General features: G+C 41.4%; 1 protein-coding gene and 2 long non-coding RNA genes across 3 annotated transcripts; 1 reads left to right on the top strand and 2 right to left on the bottom strand.

Annotated features, from left to right (window-relative positions):
• The first annotated feature begins 3,627 nt into the window (after window positions 1–3,627).
• On the top strand, window positions 3,628–4,355 carry LOC118241346. Its single transcript, XR_004776000.1, has 4 exons — window positions 3,628–3,667; window positions 3,823–3,906; window positions 4,036–4,110; window positions 4,246–4,355. It is a non-coding gene; the product is annotated as an uncharacterized LOC118241346 (long non-coding RNA).
• A 4,882-nt stretch (window positions 4,356–9,237) lies between these two features.
• Window positions 9,238–10,237, bottom strand: LOC118241312. The gene is made up of 4 exons (XM_035525965.1): window positions 10,177–10,237; window positions 9,780–10,073; window positions 9,380–9,670; window positions 9,238–9,245 (listed from the first exon to the last, which is right to left on the bottom strand). The coding sequence occupies exons 1-4, from the start codon at window positions 10,235–10,237 to the stop codon at window positions 9,238–9,240; spliced, it is 654 nt and encodes a 217-aa protein (XP_035381858.1).
• Window positions 10,238–11,578: 1,341 nt separating this feature from the next.
• On the bottom strand, window positions 11,579–13,320 carry LOC118241349. Its single transcript, XR_004776004.1, has 3 exons — window positions 13,193–13,320; window positions 12,086–12,126; window positions 11,579–11,845 (listed from the first exon to the last, which is right to left on the bottom strand). It is a non-coding gene; the product is annotated as an uncharacterized LOC118241349 (long non-coding RNA).
• Window positions 13,321–21,370: the final 8,050 nt, after the last annotated feature.

The following is a 21,370-nucleotide window of genomic DNA, read 5'->3' on the forward strand; positions in this document are numbered from 1 at the left end:
CCATCACATTTACAGTACTGGGCAGATGGTCTTATAGTGACTGATACATATTCATCAGTATGACATTACGTGTGCTCTCTGAGGATCAGACCATGATTCTGGAGATGCATCTTACTGTACCTGCTCTACCAGGTGAGTTCAGGAGTGCTAATGTGATAAAACTCTGATCACGTATGATCGAATATACACTGATCTCTGACCTGGTCTGGGCTTCAGGTGCTACAGCAATGAGATATTTGAACAGTGATACTGAGGGTGAAGTGTTTGTTGATTTATTGAGGGTCGTATGTAGAGGGATTGAGCTTCAGGCAGACAAGGCCAAACTAAAAAAACACATCAGCCACACTAGAAATAAAATATTATTATTAGTCGGCTACATTTATTTAGCACCTTTCGCAAACTCAAGGACACTTTACAGACAGAAATCAGCTTTTACACTCAAATCACACACAGACTGATGAGAAGCATCAGCGAATTTACAGTGTTCTCTCTATCAGAAACCACAGCCCCCTGGGGGAGTGCACCAGTGCAGGGGAAGGGGAGGAGGTTAAGACCAGGACAGACCACCAACCATAGCTGAACATACACACACTGTAACGATTGGCCACCCTCCTGACATCCCTGTTTCCATAGTTTCCCTGTCGTGTCTGTTATCCTTTACTTCCTTGTTCCGATGCTTGGTTTTGTTTTCTCCACCCCTCGTCTGTTCCTCAGTTCCAGTCCTTGTTTTGGTTTTCCCTGTTCTTATGTTCACCTGTGTCTGGTTAGTCCTTAATTGTTTTGTTTGTTTAAGAAATGTGTTTTGTCTCTCATGTTGTTGGTTAATGCGGTAAGTTTGGTTTGTTCCATTTGTTCACGCTATCTCTGTCGGCGCCCTTGCTCTTTCGTTTGTCTAGTTCATTTATCACTATGCCTCAGTGTTTTCCTGTGTCTGTTTATTTTGGCTCTATTGTGTTCCCTCCGTTATCATTTGATAAATAACCTCTTGCATCTACATTCTGCCTCTCGCCTCGTCCCTGCTAATACGCAGCACACACACCTATCTATATCTACATGCATACACAACTTACATTGATACAGGACAGTTTTAGAGGATCTAGTCAACCTAACCTCCATGTTTGTGGGAGGAACCCAGAGGAAACCTACGCAGTCACAGGGAGAACATGGAAACTCCACCCAGATAGAGACTCAAAGGCTGAGAGGCAAACTGGCCAAACACTAAGCCCTGCTGCACAAAAGAACCAACTGTCCCAATGGAACACAAACCAAATTAAGTACAATAACCCTCCCTAACTAACAAAAACGAATAAACACAAGTAAAGAACGGAGCAAATAAAAAAGTCGTCAAACTCCCTATTTCCCGACAACAATTTACACAGGACTACTATAATACTCCATACACAGAATGTACAACAGCAAACATGCCCAGAAAAGCAATAAGTCAGAATGATTTAACCAGCAGAGGACCAAAAACATAACAATCAGCAAACAACACTCACTGAACAAACAAAACTAGCCACAGCAACAGCAGAGATGAATCTCTGTCTGCCGCTTTTTCCCAAGCTTCCCCTTATGCGTGGGGTAGAATGAGACAGACAGTCAAGACACAACACAGCAGTACAGCACAGGACAAAAGACTTGATCAGGTGGAGGAGCATCAAGAAGAGGAGGAGCCACAGGCTCCAACATAAACAAACCCAAACAACCCTACACCTTAAAATACAGACACTTGAATTTTTCTCACTCATCACTCATAATTGTTTTGGTATCAGTAAGCAGGCATCACACAAAGTGCCGTAAAACATCAATGGCTGGATCTAAGAGTGTCCATCTGAGAATCCACCTCAAAGAGTCCAGTGAAAGTCACATGCTTTAGTGGGGATATGCTTCGATAAACAGCACCTCAATTAAGACCAAGACCTCAAACTATTACACTCACTCCACACTGTTTGCATGATCCTGGCATTTATAATCTAATACTGAACCACAGATGTGCATGAAAAGTTACTTGACACTACTCACACCCTCCTCCCCAACGTAAAGTAATTCTAGACAACATTAAAATCACAATAACTACACTTACCTTCCACAGTAACTGTTTATGTTTGAATAATCTCTTCATTCTTAGTGTCTCTGATGATGTAAACTCCACTATCAGATGGTGCGGTTCCTCTCAGCTCAACAGCAGAGATGAGCGACGCTCTGAGTGTATTCAGGTTCACACTTCAGTGAGTGTCCATCCACTGTGCAGATTTGTCCACTAGGGGGAGCAGCTGCACCTGTGCTGTTATAAATAACCTCCACTGACTCTGATACGGGCAAATCCAGCACCAGAGTTTCATTGGGCTTGATCCTAACTCAAGAACTCAATGCTGAAAAGAAAAACCATCAGGAACTTTAAAGGGGTTCAAATTTAATACATACTAATGAAACTAAATCATTAACGGTTGGTTAGCAAAGACTAAGAGAACAAACCCTTACCCTCTATCTGTAGACTCACATCACAGATGTCTACACCATCACACTCACAGGTGTACCAGGTCCTCTTAGTGTAATCAGCATCAGTGATGGTGAGGAAGAGATCTCCCTTCAGGTACTGATCATGTGACATGTGAAATCTCTCCTTTGACTGACAGGATGTCTGGTTACATTGAGCCAGAATGTCAAGTTGTTTATGGGACACAGTCCATGTGACCAGACCAGAACACGTCTGAGTGCAGGGGAGAGTAGCATCATCATTAAGATTCACCTTTACTGAAGAGAAGGTCAATACAGGAAGTGAAAGAGATTAAGAAAGTGGAATTTAAAAAGACATTCAATAAATCAGACAATCAGAACCCTTTTAGACCAGATGAGTGATGGAGGACTTTGTTGCCTTGAAGGCGGACTGCTTTCAAACCCCCCACTGCACCCACATACAGTCACTGGATCAGGGAATCCCCACACCATGGAGATTAGATACGCTGTCGGAAAGTCTACCACAGTGTTTAATACTATTTGGCAACCTTTACTAACCTTTGCTGAGAACATGGAAACTGATTGTCTGATTAGCTCTGTTCCTCTCTCTCGTACCCAAAGGCAGCCTAGCAAGGTTGGATATTTCAGATATAAGGTAAACATTCATCTCGATCACTTGTTAAATACATCCAATACCAAATAATAATGGCTGCACATTTCATGCATCAATAACAAAATAACAGTTGCCTCAATTTTATTCTGCTAATTACTAAATGTTTTTATGCTCTTTGGCACAGAAGCTCGAGTAGCCATTTAACCTTCATGATTGATGGTCTTCATTACACACCCATTAATGAGACCATATACAGACACGCACAACAAAGGTGGTGGCTTCAGAAAACAAGTGCAAGCACATCTAGGTCTTCTGGCTTTAAGATGTTGCTATAGTTACTTCTGGTGCTGTAGTGTAAGGTGGTGTGGTCCTCTGGGGAATACTGCTGTTGCTATAGTTACTTCTGTTGCTGTAGTGTAAGGTGGTGTGGTCCTCTGGGGAATACAGCTGTTGCTATAGTTTAAGGTGTTGTAGTCTTTTAAGTTAATGTTGATTAGGGCACTGCATCAGTTAAAATACTCTCTAAAGAGGCTTGTGGAAGGGCTGTCCCACGCTCTAGAGGACGCGTGGTCTGGATACAGCTTGGCGCTGGCGCAGGTGAGCACCGATGAAGTAACATCAAACTATCCCAAATAATAATGAATTCTAGTTAATCTAGTTAATTAAAGGTCAATCACTGTCCTTGCGCAAATATCTAAATCCAGCACGTGCTCCGGAGTGTGCTGACAGTTGCACGTGATGTCTGTCTGCAGGTGCTGAGTGTGTTTGAGGAGATTTCACTTAAAAGCACACTAGATCAGATCAAGGAGAAACACAACCTGCAGACAGCCAAGAAGGTAAGAAATGTGTAAGAAAGCTAACCATAGAAAGTTGGGATTGTCAAGATAATGCCACCTCATCCTGTTGTGTTGGTGTCTTGAGTATCAGGTCTGTGTGCCCTTCTGAAACTCTTTCTCCTGTGACAGAAACAGATCTGAAATGTTGCGTTTGGGAATTTCTTTGGAGTGCTGGCCTTGTCTCAGTCCATACGACTACACAAGGTAAACACTTTAAGAACTAATTACTCATTTTCTTTAATCATTCTTCATGTTCACTCTCACACACCACCTCTTGTTCTCTTACTCTGTTGTGTGCTCTCTTTCCCTATCTTTCTCTCTCTCTCTCTCTCGCTCTAGGAGCCACAGGTGCTGTTGGAGTGTGTTAAGCTGTTACAGAGTCTGGCTCAGTACAGGGATCACCTGAGAGACCTGCCCAGGAAGACCATGGTGGACATCCTGAGTGAGGTGACACTTCTATTCTCAGCCCCTCTATAACCACACCTCCTCCATTCAGCCGGCACAGTTCACGTTAATCCCCTACTACCACCTTCTGTAGCTGGTCTCTCTATGTTGAAATGGCCGTCCAGACTTAGTCTTTGAGTGTTGTTCACGCACATGGAAGGTGTTCATATTCTGAGTGAATCTTTTTACATGGTATTAGACCCCACATACTATGAGATGAGATGAGCCAGATCGCATAATCAGAAGAGGCGTTGGCCACGCCCCTCTCAGAGCTCTTGCAATATAACCAAGTCAAGTTGGCACCCCGTATGTCTTATATTTTAACCAAACTGGCCGCAGTACTTTGTGCTGCTGAATTTTCTATTTGTGCCATATAAAACCTTGTTTACATTGTGTAACACCATAAAGGTGGTGACATAACTAGTGTAAACAAACCGTGATGTGTCAAATAATATCTAATGCAGGAATGTAGAGTATTGGGATGGCAAGCTTGTGTAAAATGTCTCTTTGCACATATTGAATCTTTATAAAACAAACAGATCAAATGATCAAATAATCCACTAAATTCTTGAAATACACTCTCTTATGTAGTTACTTTTAGAATGGCTAAGTTATTTTTACTGTGGGAATTTGGAGTAATGGGATGGCAATATCCTGTTAAATGTCACTATATAGCACTACTTGAAGCTCTATAAAATACACAGATCAAACTCTTATCAAATTATCAACTGTTATTCAAGAAAGGATAGAGGCATCTAAAATCTTAAATATGAGCAAGCAAACCACATGGTGAATTGAGCAACACGGATACACCCACATCAGAACAAAGGACATAAGTCAGAGATCAAGGTTGTGGAGCTGTCTGGTTTACAACAGCAGCGACGTCAGTCTTCCTAAAACTGTTACAAATTCATATCAAAGCACATCACATACTCCAAATAAAACACATTCAGGACAAAGAGAAAGGAAGAAGAAATGGACCAACTAATGTACACAGGAACCAAAATGATGACTAGCCAATCACAACACACAAATGATCACACAGACCAATGAGGTTAAGGCTGGCTTTAATTTTTCACCTTTTTTCCCCAGACTAACACTTTCATCACTGATAAAATGCAAGCATAAAACTTCTGTACATTATGGAATCAGACACGGCCTGTAGGTGTGTATGTAATAAATCTTTTTGCTAATTGCACCGTCACGGGCATGTTATGATGATAGTATGAATTCAGTTTAATTTCTTGTCTACTCTGTATTGATCCCATAGTATCAGATATAGCTGGTAGACCTGTCTGTAATAGCTGTGTAAATAGTTTAGGTTCAAGGCAGAAATAAAGTGCTTGAAAGGTCAAACAGTTAGTTGAGAGAAGCAGCACAACCTAAATCTCTACATAAACTTATGCATCTTTGAGGAACAGCCTGATTTACTTGCACACAGCCAATCAGAAACTGATGCTAGGTATTGCAGATTGGATTGTTCGTGTAGTTGAGAGTTAGAAAAGAGAGAGAATTTATAGTGCACTATGGTGGCTATTGTGGGAGTTATGCCAGAAAAACACCTACGATGTTTTGTCATATTTCATTAATGACTGTTTATGGTGGGTTAATGTATGTGTAAATCATGTAGAGATACTTGCACATAGAGTCTGCAGGGCAGTAGATCTCGTGGAGTGGAGCTGGAACTAAACTCTGCTTACAGAACAGCAGCGCCTAATTCTGTTCATTTGTTTATACATGAAGTCTTGTATACAGCTCATATCCTTCTGGTCTTCATGGTGCCATTGTGTCTCAGATCATCCCCAACAGATGATGCTGTTCACTGTGCTGCTTCTCAGAGTGAAGTGGTGCAGGCAAAGGTGAACCATGAAATGAACACAGGAAAACTCAGCCAGTTTAGATGGTTGTGATTCATACTGTGTGTGTGGGTATGTGTGTGTGTCTCTCTCTGCTACACTCTATCTGGTTAAAGTGTTGAGGGGTGTGATGAAGGAAACGGATACAGCACATATTCCTGCCACACAGGTGTAGTATAACACACCCACACACTGCTCCTGTGTGCTGGTCCAGCTGGTGCGATGATGTTGATTTTGTTGTTGTGTATGTATGCATGCAGGAGAGGATCATGGGTAAGGTAGACGTAGCCAGAGTGACTTCCTGTTTCAGAAACGCCCTTGTGTCCTTTATGACTCGCCGAAAAAGCCCCCTCACAGGAGACATGTTCATCAGCGTCTTCAACAGATTCCCTGTGAGAGAACGAACACACACACAGCCTCACATACAAACGTGTACCACACAATGACATACAAATTCAGCACATACTCAAAACATGCAAAAACACAGATTTGTTCATATTTGGCACCTATAGAATTGAATCTGTTCTGGTCTCAGTAGCTCAACAGTAGCCCCCCCCCCCTAAACAAATATAGCTTTGCTAAACAAATATAGCTTTGTTTAGACACTTCTCACAACACACTCTTTTGTGTCCAACAATGGCTTATGAGAGTTATGCAAGTATTCTCGATCTGAAAACCCAAATCATCACTTCTCTAGAAGGAAAGCTCATCATGCACCACACAATTCTTCACATTTTCCCTCTAAAAAAACGATTAAAAGGGGCAGTTAGACAAACGTGTCACTATTCCTCCTTAAATTACCATATCACATTGACAACAAACCCCTACTGAACATTTATCTGGGCTACTCATGTTGTTGATTGGCTTAATAAAAAGTGATTGACAACTCTCTCCTGATCATCTTTTGCCATCAGAGCTTGAACAGCTTCCATCATTGTCAGAGGTCCAGAGCACCTGCTGTAGGAATGAAACACAGTGAGGTGTCCTCCACACCTTTACCTGCTATCACCATGGCAGCTCCTGTTACTATAGGGCACGACAAGGAATAGGCACTGGAACCGAAGCAGACAGAACATGACAAGAACCAACACAGAAACTGAAGGAACAGGACCTGAAACAGAAGTAGCAGCAAGAGCAGAACCAACAACAGAAACTGACTGAGGACGAGAACGTGCCAGGAGTGAGGATTACAAAAACGCAAAACAGACCAGGCACAAAGGAACCAGAACAAAAACAGACATGGGCACCAGACCAGACACAGACAACACAACAGGAGCAAAGACAAAACCAGGCAAGAACAACGAGGCAGCAGCAGGACACAACGGAGACACAGGAGGCCGAGGTTGGACGGGCAGGGAACATGAAGCCTGTGAGTAAGGAAACAGGTCCGCGGACACAGGCTGGCGTAACGGCAGTGGCAGCCTTTTGAGGCACAGGAGAGCTTCGAGGAGGGAAGCTAGCGTTACTAGGCACCTAAAGTTTTGTCTGTATGCCTCTGGAACCAACTCGTAGGCTCGGAGAACAGTGGCTTTAACAACCTCATAGTCTAAACTCTGTGCAAGAGTTAGCCAGGAACACACTTCTTGTCCTTTGCCCTCTAGTTTGCACTGTAGCATTAGTGACTATAGGTCATTAGGCCATCTCAGAGACGCCGCAACGCGCTCAAATATCGGAAAATAGACGTCCACCTCATTTTCCCTGAGAACAGGCACAAGGCCAATTTGACGACTGGCATCAAAAGTGTCAGCAGCGGGAGTAGAGTTGGTTGGGAGCAAGGCCACTCGAGGAGAGCGTGGTTTAGGGACCAGAACAAAATTCCTGTGATGGGCTGGCTGGCACAGGTGAGGCAAGCTTCTGAGGAAGAGGCACCGACCTCTCGGGACCCATACTCATCCTCATCAGCGTCACCTAGTCCGGCTCAATTTGTACAGCCCAAAACACACAATAGTTCTCACGCTCCTGTTTTTTTAAGTCATCTCCAACTCCAGCACTAGCATAGGATCTACCCCAGGGAACACACATATTCCAGGATCTATACATACACCAGCCTCAGAGTCATCAGTTGCCTCTGCCACCGGCAAACATCGAGCTGAGCCCATCGCAACACCCATCGGGCTACCCCTCTCAGGCAAAATCCCATCATGAACAAGACAAGACTAACACTAAATAAATGTCCCTCTTAGTTGCAGTACGAGGAACTTCTACATCAAAGAAGTCAGCTATTAGCAAAAGGTCAACCTTGCGGCACTTACCAAACTGTTCGAGCGATGGACAGATCACAAACTCCGTCAACTCAAAAGCAGCAATTCCAACAACAGAACAGTGCAAACCACCACCCACAAGAAAAAGAAAAAATCCTGGAAATCCTGGCAGTGGACCTGGAACACACATCCATCTTTCTGTAATATCTCCTCTCTTGCCATGGTTACAGTTTCCCTTCAATGTACCTCCTTTCTGGAGCTGCTGATTTTTTTCCTCAGCTGCACAATCACCAGCCCTGCTGCCACAAGCCCTGCCCCCATCAGAGCCAGGAGCACCGCCAACACCGTCACTGTGGAGCTCTCATCTGGACATGGCTGGACTTCTGAAACACACAATTGTCAGTAAATATAAACCACTATTTAAACAGTACAGAGTTATAATCATGTGTGTATGGTTTTAACATGTGTCATATGCTGTTTAAACTGTGGTTCATATGATGGTTCAGTGTTCACTCTGGTACATAATCACTACACCATCACTGACTACATTTACATATTAACACACAGCATAATGAGAACATTTACATGCACACAACAGCAGGACTAAGGCCTCAGTATGAGAACCAGGACACTTACAACAGCTGTTGTAAAGCCCAGTCTGTTCACATTTACATATTACAGTCTGACAAACAATAAGCAGACCATTCATAATGCAAGAAAGCAGTCTGACTTTGCATCCCCTACATGAGAAATATTATTCATGCACAAGTTTACTAATTAAAAAATAAACCATACTACTAGGGTTTCGTAAGCTGACAAGATGCCATTCTTTAACAGTCTGCAGTTATTGAGAACTGCATTAAATTATCACTACACCTTATCTAGATTCCTTACTGACACTACGTACACTCTCTCCCTAACAAAATAATTCTAGACAACATTAAGATCACAGTATTCACATTAAATACATACCGTCAACAGTAACTGTGTATGTGTGAATGACCTCTTCATTGCTGGTGTCCCAGATCGTGTAAACTCCACTATCAGATGGTGCTGTTTCTCTGAGCTCAACAGCAGAGATAAGAGATGCTCTCTGGGTGTATTCATCTTTACATTGTAATGAGCTTCCAGCCACTGTGCAGATCTGTCCACTAGAGGGAGCAGCTGCACCTGTGCTGTTATACATCACCTTCACTGACTCTGATATGGGCAAATCCAGCACCAGATTTTCATTGGACTTGATCCAAACTGAAGAACTCAATGCTGAAAACAAAAACCATCAGGAATTTCAAACGGGTTCAAATCTGATACACACTATTAAACCTAAATCATTAGGGGTTCATTAACAAAGACTGAGAGAACAAACCCTTACCCTCTATCCCTAGGCTCATAGCACAGATGTCTACACCACCACACTCACAGGTGTACCAGGTCCTCTTAGTGTAATCAACATCAGTGATGGTGAGGGAGAGATCTCCCTTCAGGTACTGATCATGGGACATGTAAAATCCCTCCTTTGACTGACAGGATATCCGGTCACACTGAGCCAGAATGTCATGTTGTTTATGGGACACAGTCCACGTGACCAGACCAGAACATGTCTGAGTGGAGGGGAAAGTAGCATCATCATGAAGATTCACCTTTACTGAAGAGGTCAATACAGATACTGAAAGATTAAGAAAGTGGAGTTTTAAAAGGCACTAAATAAAAATATAGAATAAAAACACAAACAACTCCATAAGAGCATAAATCAGACAATGAGACCACACCCCTTTTAGACCAGATCAGTGATGGAGGACTTTGCTGCCTTGAAGCCAGACTGCTTTCCATTATGCTTTCCTACTCCTGTAACCCCAATACTACTGCATTCATTTTGGAAATGGCCAAAGCTCTACACATTCTGGCAAGTCATCTTTGAGACCTTCTCTAGGATAGTCACCATTTAAATGGAAAGAACCCATTCCACCCACATACAGTCACTGGATCAGGGAAGTCATGTCCCATCCCCATACCATGGAGAAGATTAGATATGCTGTCAGAAAGTCTGCCAGAATACTATTCAGCAACTTTTCCTAACCTTTGTTGAGAACATGGAAACTGACAGCATGATAATATTGTTGGGTGAGCTCGAACCCACATCAGCTAGGTGATGACACCGACAACCTACTGGGTGAGCAACCACGCTCTAGTTATGGTGAGCCCGTGAGCAGAAGTTAGATCTTGTAACAGGTAAAACAAGAGGAAAAACTGAACCACAACACCAAGCATGGAAAAAGGGAGAACAAAGGACAACACAGGAAGAATGGCATACACTGGGGAAAACCAAACTAAAACTTCCCAAACAAAAGCAGAAACCTGGAGGAACTTTAATGGCTAAGGGAAGCCTCAGGAGAGAGACAGACTCAAAAGGGAAAACTAGAGAAAGAAGGGCACATGTAAAAACCCAGACACCTTCGCAGAGCAGAAGAGAGGTACAGCACAAGAGCTCACAGACCTCAATACCCAGAGGTACCAGCTAGGATCTTGCCTCAAAACTTTAGCAAAGACCCAGCACTAAGTGACTGGGTCACTGGGCTTTTACAGATCTAGCCCAGCTGTCAGGCATCAAGCCTGATTAGTAGTGTGGTTGACTCATGTTCTCCCTCTGGTGGCTGGGGGGCCTCGGCCTGGTGCCAGCCCTTACAAATATAACCTATTCTGTCTTTTGATTTTACGTGTATTGTCTGTTTGTCTTTTATAGAAGTCTGACAATGCATTATGTTTGTATGCTAATGTCTGGTATGAGAGAAGAATTAAGTTTTTTACACTTATGATATAATCTGAAAATTAACAGACACGCCCCACCCCTCCTAAAAAAACAAAACAAAACAAAAACCACACCCACAGAACTCAAGAGCTTAATAGAGAGATACCAGAGAAATTGCAATAGATGAGCCCCAGGGTTTGGTCTCATAAAGGGGAGAATGACAAGACTGAACACCAGCCTGTGTGGGAGCATATTACTGAAGAGAGGCTCTGTTCCTCTCTCTAGTACCCAAAGGTAGCCTAGCAAGGTTGGCTGTATTAGATATAAGGTAAATAATCGTCTCTATCGCTTGTTAAATATATCCAATACCAAATAAAATGGCTGCAACCTTCATGTATCAATGACAAAATAACGTTTACCTCAATTTATATTCTGCCAATTACTAAATGTTTTCTATGCTCAGGTATGTTCTCCGTTTTCTATGCTGAGCACAAAAGATATACAGTTATAAAACTGGATTATAATACAACAGAATAGGACCAAGCTGAAACATTTAGAAAACAAAGAAGCCATTCTGTCAACTTACCGGTTATGACCTTAAGCACAGATAACAGCAGGACCCAGGGACACATGCTATAGGATGGCATGGCTGAAGAAAATCTAGTCAGTACTGTAGGGATCACTGGAAGAATCTGCAAAATTATAATAAGCCAGTTATTCAGTGCCCTAATCAACATTACTTTAAAAGAACAAGACTATCATAGTTTTTTAAAAACAATTAGTGCTTAATAATTATTAATGAGCAAATTTTATATGAATCTTCTAAGAACACTTTAAACCATTTTCTAAAGTCATGTAAAAATATATTACGATGATAGGAGAGCATTTAAAAAATATGTCCTCCACAGTGGACATTTGTACTTATTACCTACCTTTTTTTCTCTGTATTTTCAATTACGAAGGAAGGTATTCACTGTCAGAGATCGAGAGAATGTTACTGCGAATTGTTCATGAAAACTCAGATATTGAGTTGTCTGATGAAAAAGATCAAGATGCAGTTTTTGAGGCAGAGGACTCAGAGAGCTCAGAGGAAAAAACTGAGATAGGGCAAACAGAGGCAGAAAAGTCTAGCAAAACCGTCCACATCCAGTCGCTGTCCACTTTGGGGCAGGACTACAATGTACACATTTACTTTATATTCTCAAGATAATATATGACCATGTACATATATACATTTAAATTTTTACTTACATTTTTTTTTCACAAAAATGATTTATTCTGATAATTTATTCTAACAATAATTGAGAGTAATATTCTTTTTCTACCTTCATTATTTTCCTAAGATTCAATCCTCAACTGGAAAATTCTCCCATTGTTCAATTGTCCCATTAAGTAATGATGCCATAACACACCAAAATTGTACCCCAATGAATTATTTTCAACAGTACATTGATTACTCTGTGTTTGAAGAAATGGCTGTGCGCACAAACCAACGTGAAGTCCTTGTGTCTGGAACAGCACTAAACAACACTCCTGAAGAGTTGAAAACATTCATTGGCAATTCTGTCTACGTGGCCTGCCTAGGATATCTAAATATACAGATGTATTGGGCCTCAAACACCAGAGTTCAAGTAGTGGCAGAATCCATGACCAAAAATCTATTCTATAAACTAAGAAATTCCATTAAGATTGTCAATGACCTTGATATTTCAGATGAGAACAAAAGCAGAGACCTCTTGTGGAAAGTCAGGCCCCTTCTGAACAAAGTGAGGCAAGGATGTCTAAATCAGCTTAGAACAGGAAAATTGTCCATTGATGAGCAAATGATTCCGTTTACTGGTCGCTGCCAAATTCGCCAGTATGTACCAGGCAAACCATACCCGACTGGATTGAAGCTGTTTGTCTTGGCCACACCAAGTGTTATGGTCTTAGATTTTGTGGTTTACCAAGGTAAGACCACCTTCAGAGTCACAGAGGGACTGGGCATTGGAGAAGAAGATGCTCTTTATTTGGCAGAGACTGTTTCCAGAGGAACCCACCTGTTTTTTGACAGGTTCTTTACAAATGTCCTGGACACCATGATGGAGAAATGCTTGGGAGGTACAGGAACTCTCATGAAGAACAGAATTCCAAAGGAGTGTAACATTATAGGGGATCAGGCCATCAAAAGGAAAGTAAGGGAAGCATCTGAGATGGTGGTCAGGTGAGATCCTGAACTTGCTGTCAAGTGGTTTGACAACAAACCAGTTAACCAGTTGCTAAGTTTCAATAGGATGGCCACTCGCACTCGGGAAATGGACAGTGCATACAATTTTCCACTTTTTTGATTTGGCAATCACCAATGCATGGCTTCAGTATAAGACTGACTGACTGCTACGTTCTGGGAAAGAAACCATTGCAGTTCCTTGAATTCAAATTGCTCCTTGGTGAGCAGATGATTACTCAGGTCCAAGTAGGAATCTCCAGTGAGAGTGAATATGACACTCCCCCACATCAAAAGTGGAAACATATTAAGATTATGACATTGTAGTGTTTTTACTGTAGGAATTTGGAGTAATGGGATGGCGATATGTTGTTAAATGTCTATTCAGTTGACTATATATCACTACTTGAAGCTCTATAATAGTCTGAACTAGTTGCATTAAACAGTGACTGCGTGCAGGACAGGTGTCGGTGTTCGTAACGGACCTGCTAAAGACAAACTAGAGCAAGAAAACGGGCTGACAGGCCTCACCAGACAACAGCTAACGAGCTAGCAAGCGTTAGCGTGGCAGCTAAATATGAGAGAGAGATGGTGTGTAGCGTTTGGTCATATAGATAATACTTTGCATTTGACGGCTCGACTTTTTCGACAGATAGTCTGTATAATGTAGTCAGACGTCTTTATCGAGTGATGATGGAGCGTTTCGACAGCGCGCCTGGCGCTGGCAGGACCCGGGGTGCGTCGAGCGGTCCTGGCCCGGGGGACGCGGGGACGCTCGTGTGTCCGTGTTCAGCCAGCGGGAACCCCAAGGACAGTGGAGGTAGAGCTGCCGGACAACCGCTGTAGCTGTGGTTAGATATCTAGACACGATACATAACTTTAACTAATCAGCCCGTCGTAAATATCTTAGCCATGTTAGTGCCTGGCCTGTATAAGAAAAGCTAGCTAGCCTAGCCAGGAAACTGAAAGTAACATTTACTCGGAACTCTGCTGAATATTGGTAGCTTATCTAGGTTAGTTAGACTAAAGACAACCGTGTAGCAGTCCTAATATTCATGAATACTAGCCTATGCGAGCTATCTACTGTGGGATTGTATAAACTAAGTGAATGCTAAGATTACATAAATAGAGAATAATGCACAAAATGGAATAGGATTAATGCTTGAATTAATAAAATAATTGCTGTATGTGCAGACATAACAGGAAATGCCTTAGACGTGCATATGTGCGATTGTACAAGAAAACGTGTGTACATGACAGTTGGACAGAGGCGACGGCTGAGATGGAAAAGTACTAAGCAGAAGTGGCGCAAGGCAAGAAAACTATAAGTCTGTGTGTTGCGAAGTTATGCTTTAGATCTCACTCGCACTGTGCTGTGAAGTGACATCTCCAGAGCTCTGCATTAATAAAAGGCCACAAGATAATGCACTGTTTCCGGTCTCTTCTTTCTTGCATTAACAGACACGACACTACGCAGTTAACACAGGCTTACTATATTACTAGCTAGAGTTAGCTGAACAGTTAGAAGATAACATCCACAGCCACATATCTGAATTAACCTTGTTCAGATGACATTGTTGTGTTAAACAGGTCACACACGATGTCAAGTTTATGGTTAGTTAGCTATATTTATTACATTACTGTTACAGAAACACCAAACCCAAATTATTTTAGCTGGGTAGCTAACTGTTTATTATTATGCTAAATGGGTGTTTTCACACACATCTGGACACACAGTGAGGTGAAGGCTTTTGGAGGATGGCTTGGTGTCAAGAAGGGCCACAAAGATGCCACTTCTCTCCCAGAAAAACATTAAGGACAGACTGATATTCTGCAGGAAGTAGAGGGATTGGACTGCAGATGACTGGGCTAAAGTTACTTTCTCTAACAAAGATGTCCCCTTCAGACTGTTTGGGACATCTAGACAAATGATTGTCTGGAGAAAAAAAAGATGAGCACTACCATCAGTCCTGTGTCATGCCAACAGTGAGGCATCCTGACACCATTCATGTATGGGGTTGCTTCTCATCCAAGGGAATGGGTTTGCTCAAAATTTTGCCTGTGGTCTATCCTCAAAAAGAAGGTGGACAAATGCAGAAATTGTGATCAACTCCAAGCACTGATTAGGCAAGAATGGATTGCCATCAGTCAAGACTTTGCGCAGAAGCTAATATCCAGCATGTTAAGGTGAATTGCAGAAGTCTGAAATGCTTAATTGTACTTAGCTGTACCATATAAACATCTAATAAACTGAGGCAGTAAACTTTGTGAAAACCAAAATTTGTCAGTGTCGACTTTTGTGTACGACTGCACTGCTAGTATTTGATGATAACTTCCAAGATCTCTCTCTACATGGATCTGGTTTAGGGTATCTGGACAGTCATCATAATGCGTGAAGGATGGGACACTGATCAAGCCCAAGCATTAGTGCAGAAGGCCTCACACTTCTTAGATTAACGTCTATAAGAGCACAAACACTCCTCTTCGTGTCTGTTGAAGTTGTGTTACGGAAGGAGAGCCGGTGTAGGCCCGATAACTGTTGCTAACTTAGCAGAAATAGCGCTACAAGGTCAATATGGATTAAAGCATTTATATTTCATATGTAACAAGCCACACGGCTCTAAATGTAATTTCTGGGGAACTGATGATCCCATGTAGAAATAACCATCATACTACAATAGGCTACATTTCCAGTTAACCAAGCTAGCGTTGTAGCTACAGATGTTAGCGAAGCTAGGAGAGCTAGCTAACAAGCACGGACCCAGAATGAGAACATTTCTGAGTTAGCGGGCATTCAGCAAACTAACGGATGTGTTTACACAAAATAAAGCTAAATCGTAACTGTTGTAATTCCATTTCATTACTTAGATAGTAAGATAGTTACCTTAAAAACAACCACCGGGTCCGAAATCAGTGTTCAGAGCAGCCCGTGGGTTAGCTAGCATTAGCTGACCAAATCCCAAGCCGTTTTGTTGTAAACATATCAACTACTCACCACTCTGGTGGGTTTATTTATTTGTAAACATATCAGCTACTCACCACTCTGGTGGGTTTATTTATTTGTAAACATATCACATATTCACCACTTTGGTGGGTTTATGTATTTGTAAAATTATTAACTAGCTACTCACCACTCGGTTGGGTTTATTTATTTGTAAACATATCAACTAACTACTCACCACTCTGGTGTGTTTACTTGTAAACATATCAACTAGTTACCACTCTGGTGTCAAACAGCTCTCTGCGTAAGGAAATCTATAAAGTGACATTAGTGTCTTAGATATGAAACCACAAACTCACTGTGGAACTGAGCAGAAAAGCAGAAACGGAAATCACAAGCCACAAGTTTCCGGTGAGTCTGCCCTGCAGGCTTGGCACGAGCCCCCATCATCTCTAGAGGAGGTTTCTCGCTCCTTTAGTTCACACAATGAAAATCTAAAATAAACATGTTCTTCAGCTTATTTAAACATATCTTGGGTCTAAGGCACCTAAAGAAAGTGTGTGTTAAAGCATATGTAGATGAGAAAAGTCTTATTTTTTGGAAATTCAAACCTTCCATTTTTTTCTGTTAAATCCACTACATTTATAAAGATCACTTTCTTAGCTACTCATAAGATTTCCTAATGGGTGAAGGTGGATAAAATATAGAGCAATATTGTGCAAATAGCTAATCAGTTCACTATAGTATATTTTAAAATGACAAAAAACACAAATCAAATGATCAGTTCACTCTGTGATATTCTTGGAAAACACTTTGCAACATATTCAAAATATGACATTGTAGTGTTATTACTGCAGGAATGTGGAGTATTGGGATGGCAAGCTTGTGTAAAATGTCTCTTTGCTTCACTATATATATAGCACATATTGAATCTTTATAAAATAAACAGATCAAATAATCCACTAAATTCTTGAAATACTCTCTCTTATGTAGTTACTTTTAGTATGACTAAGTTATTTTTACAGTGGGAATTTGGAGTAAAACATGAAAACTTTGGTATTTAAGGCCTCTAGCATTTTAATATATCTGCAAAAATGCCTTCCCTTAAAACACATCCTCTCACACCCTTACACTTGCAGTTTCCCCTTATGCCATAAACTTCCACTGGTGTGTGAGAGAGAGAATGAGAGTATGCGAATGTATGAGTGATGTGTGATGCAGGTGACACGGGCAACACAGAGGACGTCAGAAGTGAGAGGAAGTGCTTAGAAAGTCAAGACAGTGCTGTACTGATGTAACAACAAAAAGGAAAAACCCCAGTCTAGCTCTCTCTAGGCAACGTTGCATCTTCTAGAGACTCCGTAGTTACAACCGCTAATGTGCAGTGCTGTCTTGGGTTTAAATAGGGGAGAAGGGAAATAAGGAACAGGTGAACACAATTAATTGTTGTTGTTGTTGTTGTTGTTGTTACATATTAGTATTATTATTATTACTATATTTATGATTGTTAATTTTCATGACAAGGAATGGCTTTGCAATTAATTGCAATTCATCTGATCACATTTCACAATCTAGAATGCAAATTGCTGCCATGAAAACTGAAGCAGCAAACTTTGTGAAAACCAAGCATTGTGCTAGTTTCAAAACTTTTGACCATGACTGTATGCTTTATGCTGTATGCTTTCATTTGATTCACGTGCTGATGACAGTCTGACTTGTTACCCTTTAAAGGGGTATCACAGAATCTAATCTGCTGCAGATCTAATTGTTTTAAAAAACTATGATTGTCTTGTTCTTTTAAGGTAATGTTGATTAGGGCACTGAATAACTGGCAAAAGAAGTGCCATAAAATATGATTTCTTCTTGTTTGTAAAAATAAGCATCATTACATTATATGTCTGAGATTAAAAAAATAAACAAATAAATAAAACACATGGCCGGTTTTTACCCATAAGGCACTGCAAGGAAAGAGGTTGGCGAAAAAGAATGAAAAATAAAATTTGTCATTTTTAAAGATAAACATTAAGCAACTCCTGGCAGAAAATTTTGCACTGACGACATTTTATCTCCCTGAACTTGAAGGCTATAGCCACCAGGCTTGGCAAAGAGACCCATCAGTGGACCTCAAGCTCCAAACTGCATATTATACCAACAGTACTCATCTGTGTACTCCTTCTCCTTCTCTCCTCTTCTTTCATTAATCCCTCCATCCTACCATTGGAACCATTTATTTTGATACTGGTCCTTGAAACTTTAATAAAAAATGTTGATAATTGGCAACGAAAATGTAAAGATGCTACAGGCAAAACTGCCTGTTTTTCCCATGACTTGACACAAAAGTATTTACATATGCATTAAATTACATCACAGGATCTCAGTAATATTTACATAAACATTTTTATATTGCATTTTTACATAAACATCTTTTCATTAAATTTACAGTACTGGGCAGATGGTCTTATAGTGACTGATACATATTCATCAGTATGACATTACGTGTGCTCTCTGAGGATCAGACCATGATTCTGGAGATGCATCTTACTGTACCTGCTCTACCAGGTGAGTTCAGGAGTGCTAATGTGATAAAACTCTGATCACGTATGATCGAATATACACTGATCTCTGACCTGGTCTGGGCTTCAGGTGCTACAGCAATGAGATATTTGAACAGTGATACTGAGGGTGAAGTGTTTGTTGATTTATTGAGGGTCGTATGTAGAGGGATTGAGCTTCAGACAGACAAGGCCAAACTAAAAAAACACATCAGCCACACTAGAAATAAAATATTATTATTAGTCGGCTACATTTATTTAGCACCTTTCGCAAACTCAAGGACACTTTACAGACAGAAATCAGCTTTTACACTCAAATCACACACAGACTGATGAGAAGCATCAGCGAATTTACAGTGTTCTCTCTATCAGAAACCACAGCCCCCTGGGGGAGTGCACCAGTGCAGGGGAAGGGGAGGAGGTTAAGACCAGGACAGACCACCAACCATAGCTGAACATACACACACTGTAACGATTGGCCACCCTCCTGACATCCCTGTTTCCATAGTTTCCCTGTCGTGTCTGTTATCCTTTACTTCCTTGTTCTGATGCTTGGTTTTGTTTTCTCCACCCCTCGTCTGTTCCTCAGTTCCAGTCCTTGTTTTGGTTTTCCCTGTTCTTATGTTCACCTGTGTCTGGTTAGTCCTTAATTGTTTTGTTTGTTTAAGAAATGTGTTTTGTCTCTCATGTTGTTGGTTAATGCGATAAGTTTGGTTTGTTCCATTTGTTCACGCTATCTCTGTCGGCGCCCTTGCTCTTGCGTTTGTCTAGTTCATTTATCACTATGCCTCAGTGTTTTCCTGTGTCTGTTTATTTTGGCTCTATTGTGTTCCCTCCGTTATCATTTGATAAATAACCTCTTGCATCTACATTCTGCCTCTCGCCTCGTCCCTGCTAATACGCAGCACACACACCTATCTATATCTACATGCATACACAACTTACATTGATACAGGACAGTTTTAGAGGATCTAGTCAACCTAACCTCCATGTTTGTGGGAGGAACCCAGAGGAAACCTACGCAGTCACAGGGAGAACATGGAAACTCCACCCAGATAGAGACTCAAAGGCTGAGAGGCAAACTGGCCAAACACTAAGCCCTGCTGCACAAAAGAACCAACTGTCCCAGTGGAACACAAACCAAATTAAGTACAATAACCCTCCCTAACTAACAAAAACGAATAAACACAAGTAAAGAACGGAGCAAATAAAAAAGTCGTCAAACTCCCTATTTCCCGACAACAATTTACACAGGACTACTATAATACTCCATACACAGAATGTACAACAGCAAACATGCCCAGAAAAGCAATAAGTCAGAATGATTTAACCAGCAGAGGACCAAAAACATAACAATCAGCAAACAACGCTCACTGAACAAACAAAACTAGCCACAGCAACAGCAGAGATGAATCTCTGTCTGCCGCTTTTTCCCGAGCTTCCCCTTATGCGTGGGGTAGAATGAGACAGACAGTCAAGACACAACACAGCAGTACAGCACAGGACAAAAGACTTGATCAGGTGGAGGAGCATCAAGAAGAGGAGGAGCCACAGGCTCCAACATAAACAAACACAAACAACCCTACACCTTAAAATACAGACACTTGAATTTTTCTCACTCATCACTCATAATTGTTTTGGTATCAGTAAGCAGGCATCACACAAAGTGCCGTAAAACATCAATGGCTGGATCTAAGAGTGTCCATCTGAGAATCCACCTCAAAGAGTCCAGTGAAAGTCACATGCTTTAGTGGGGATATGCTTCGATAAACAGCACCTCAATTAAGACCAAGACCTCAAACTATTACACTCAGTCCACACTGTTTGCATGATCCCGGCATTTATAGTCTAACTAATATTGAACCACAGATGTGCATGAAAAGTTATTGACACTACTCACACCCTCCTCCCCAACGTAAAGTAATTCTAGACAACATTAAAATCACAATAACTACACTTACCTTCCACAGTAACTGTTTATGTTTGAATAATCTCTTCATTCTTAGTGTCTCTGATGATGTAAACTCCACTATCAGATGGTGCGGTTCCTCTCAGCTCAACAGCGGAGATGAGCGACGCTCTGAGTGTATTCAGGTTCACACTTCAGTGAGTGTCCATCCACTGTGCAGATTTGTCCACTAGGGGGAGCAGCTGCACCTGTGCTGTTATAAATAACCTCCACTGACTCTGATACGGGCAAATCCAGCATCAGAGTTTCATTGGGCTTGATCCTAACTCAAGAACTCAATGCTGAAAAGAAAAACCATCAGGAACTTTAAAGGGGTTCAAATTTAATACATACTAATAAAACTAAATCATTAACGGTTCGTTAGCAAAGACTAAGAGAACAAACCCTTACCCTCTATCTGTAGGCTCACATCACAGATGTCTACACCATCACACTCACAGGTGTACCAGGTCCTCTTAGTGTAATCAGCATCAGTGATGGTGAGGAAGAGATCTCCCTTCAGGTACTGATCATGTGACATGTGAAATCCCTCCTTTGACTGACAGGATGTCT

Source organism: Electrophorus electricus, chromosome 5, assembly GCF_013358815.1.
Source record: "Electrophorus electricus isolate fEleEle1 chromosome 5, fEleEle1.pri, whole genome shotgun sequence".
Lineage (NCBI taxonomy): Eukaryota > Metazoa > Chordata > Actinopteri > Gymnotiformes > Gymnotidae > Electrophorus > Electrophorus electricus.

Bases quoted from the DNA above. Each gene is read 5' to 3' on its own strand.
- LOC118241312 (XM_035525965.1), bottom strand. From the start codon at position 10,237: ATGGAAAGCAGTCTGGCTTCAAGGCAGCAAAGTCCTCCATCACTGATC. The intron at 10,074-10,176 runs GTGTGGTCTCAT...TTAATCTTTCAG, and splicing joins ACTGATCTGGTCTAAAAGGG to TATCTGTATTGACCTCTTCA. The intron at 9,671-9,779 runs GTAAGGGTTTGT...TTTTGTTTTCAG, and splicing joins TATGAGCCTAGGGATAGAGG to CATTGAGTTCTTCAGTTTGG.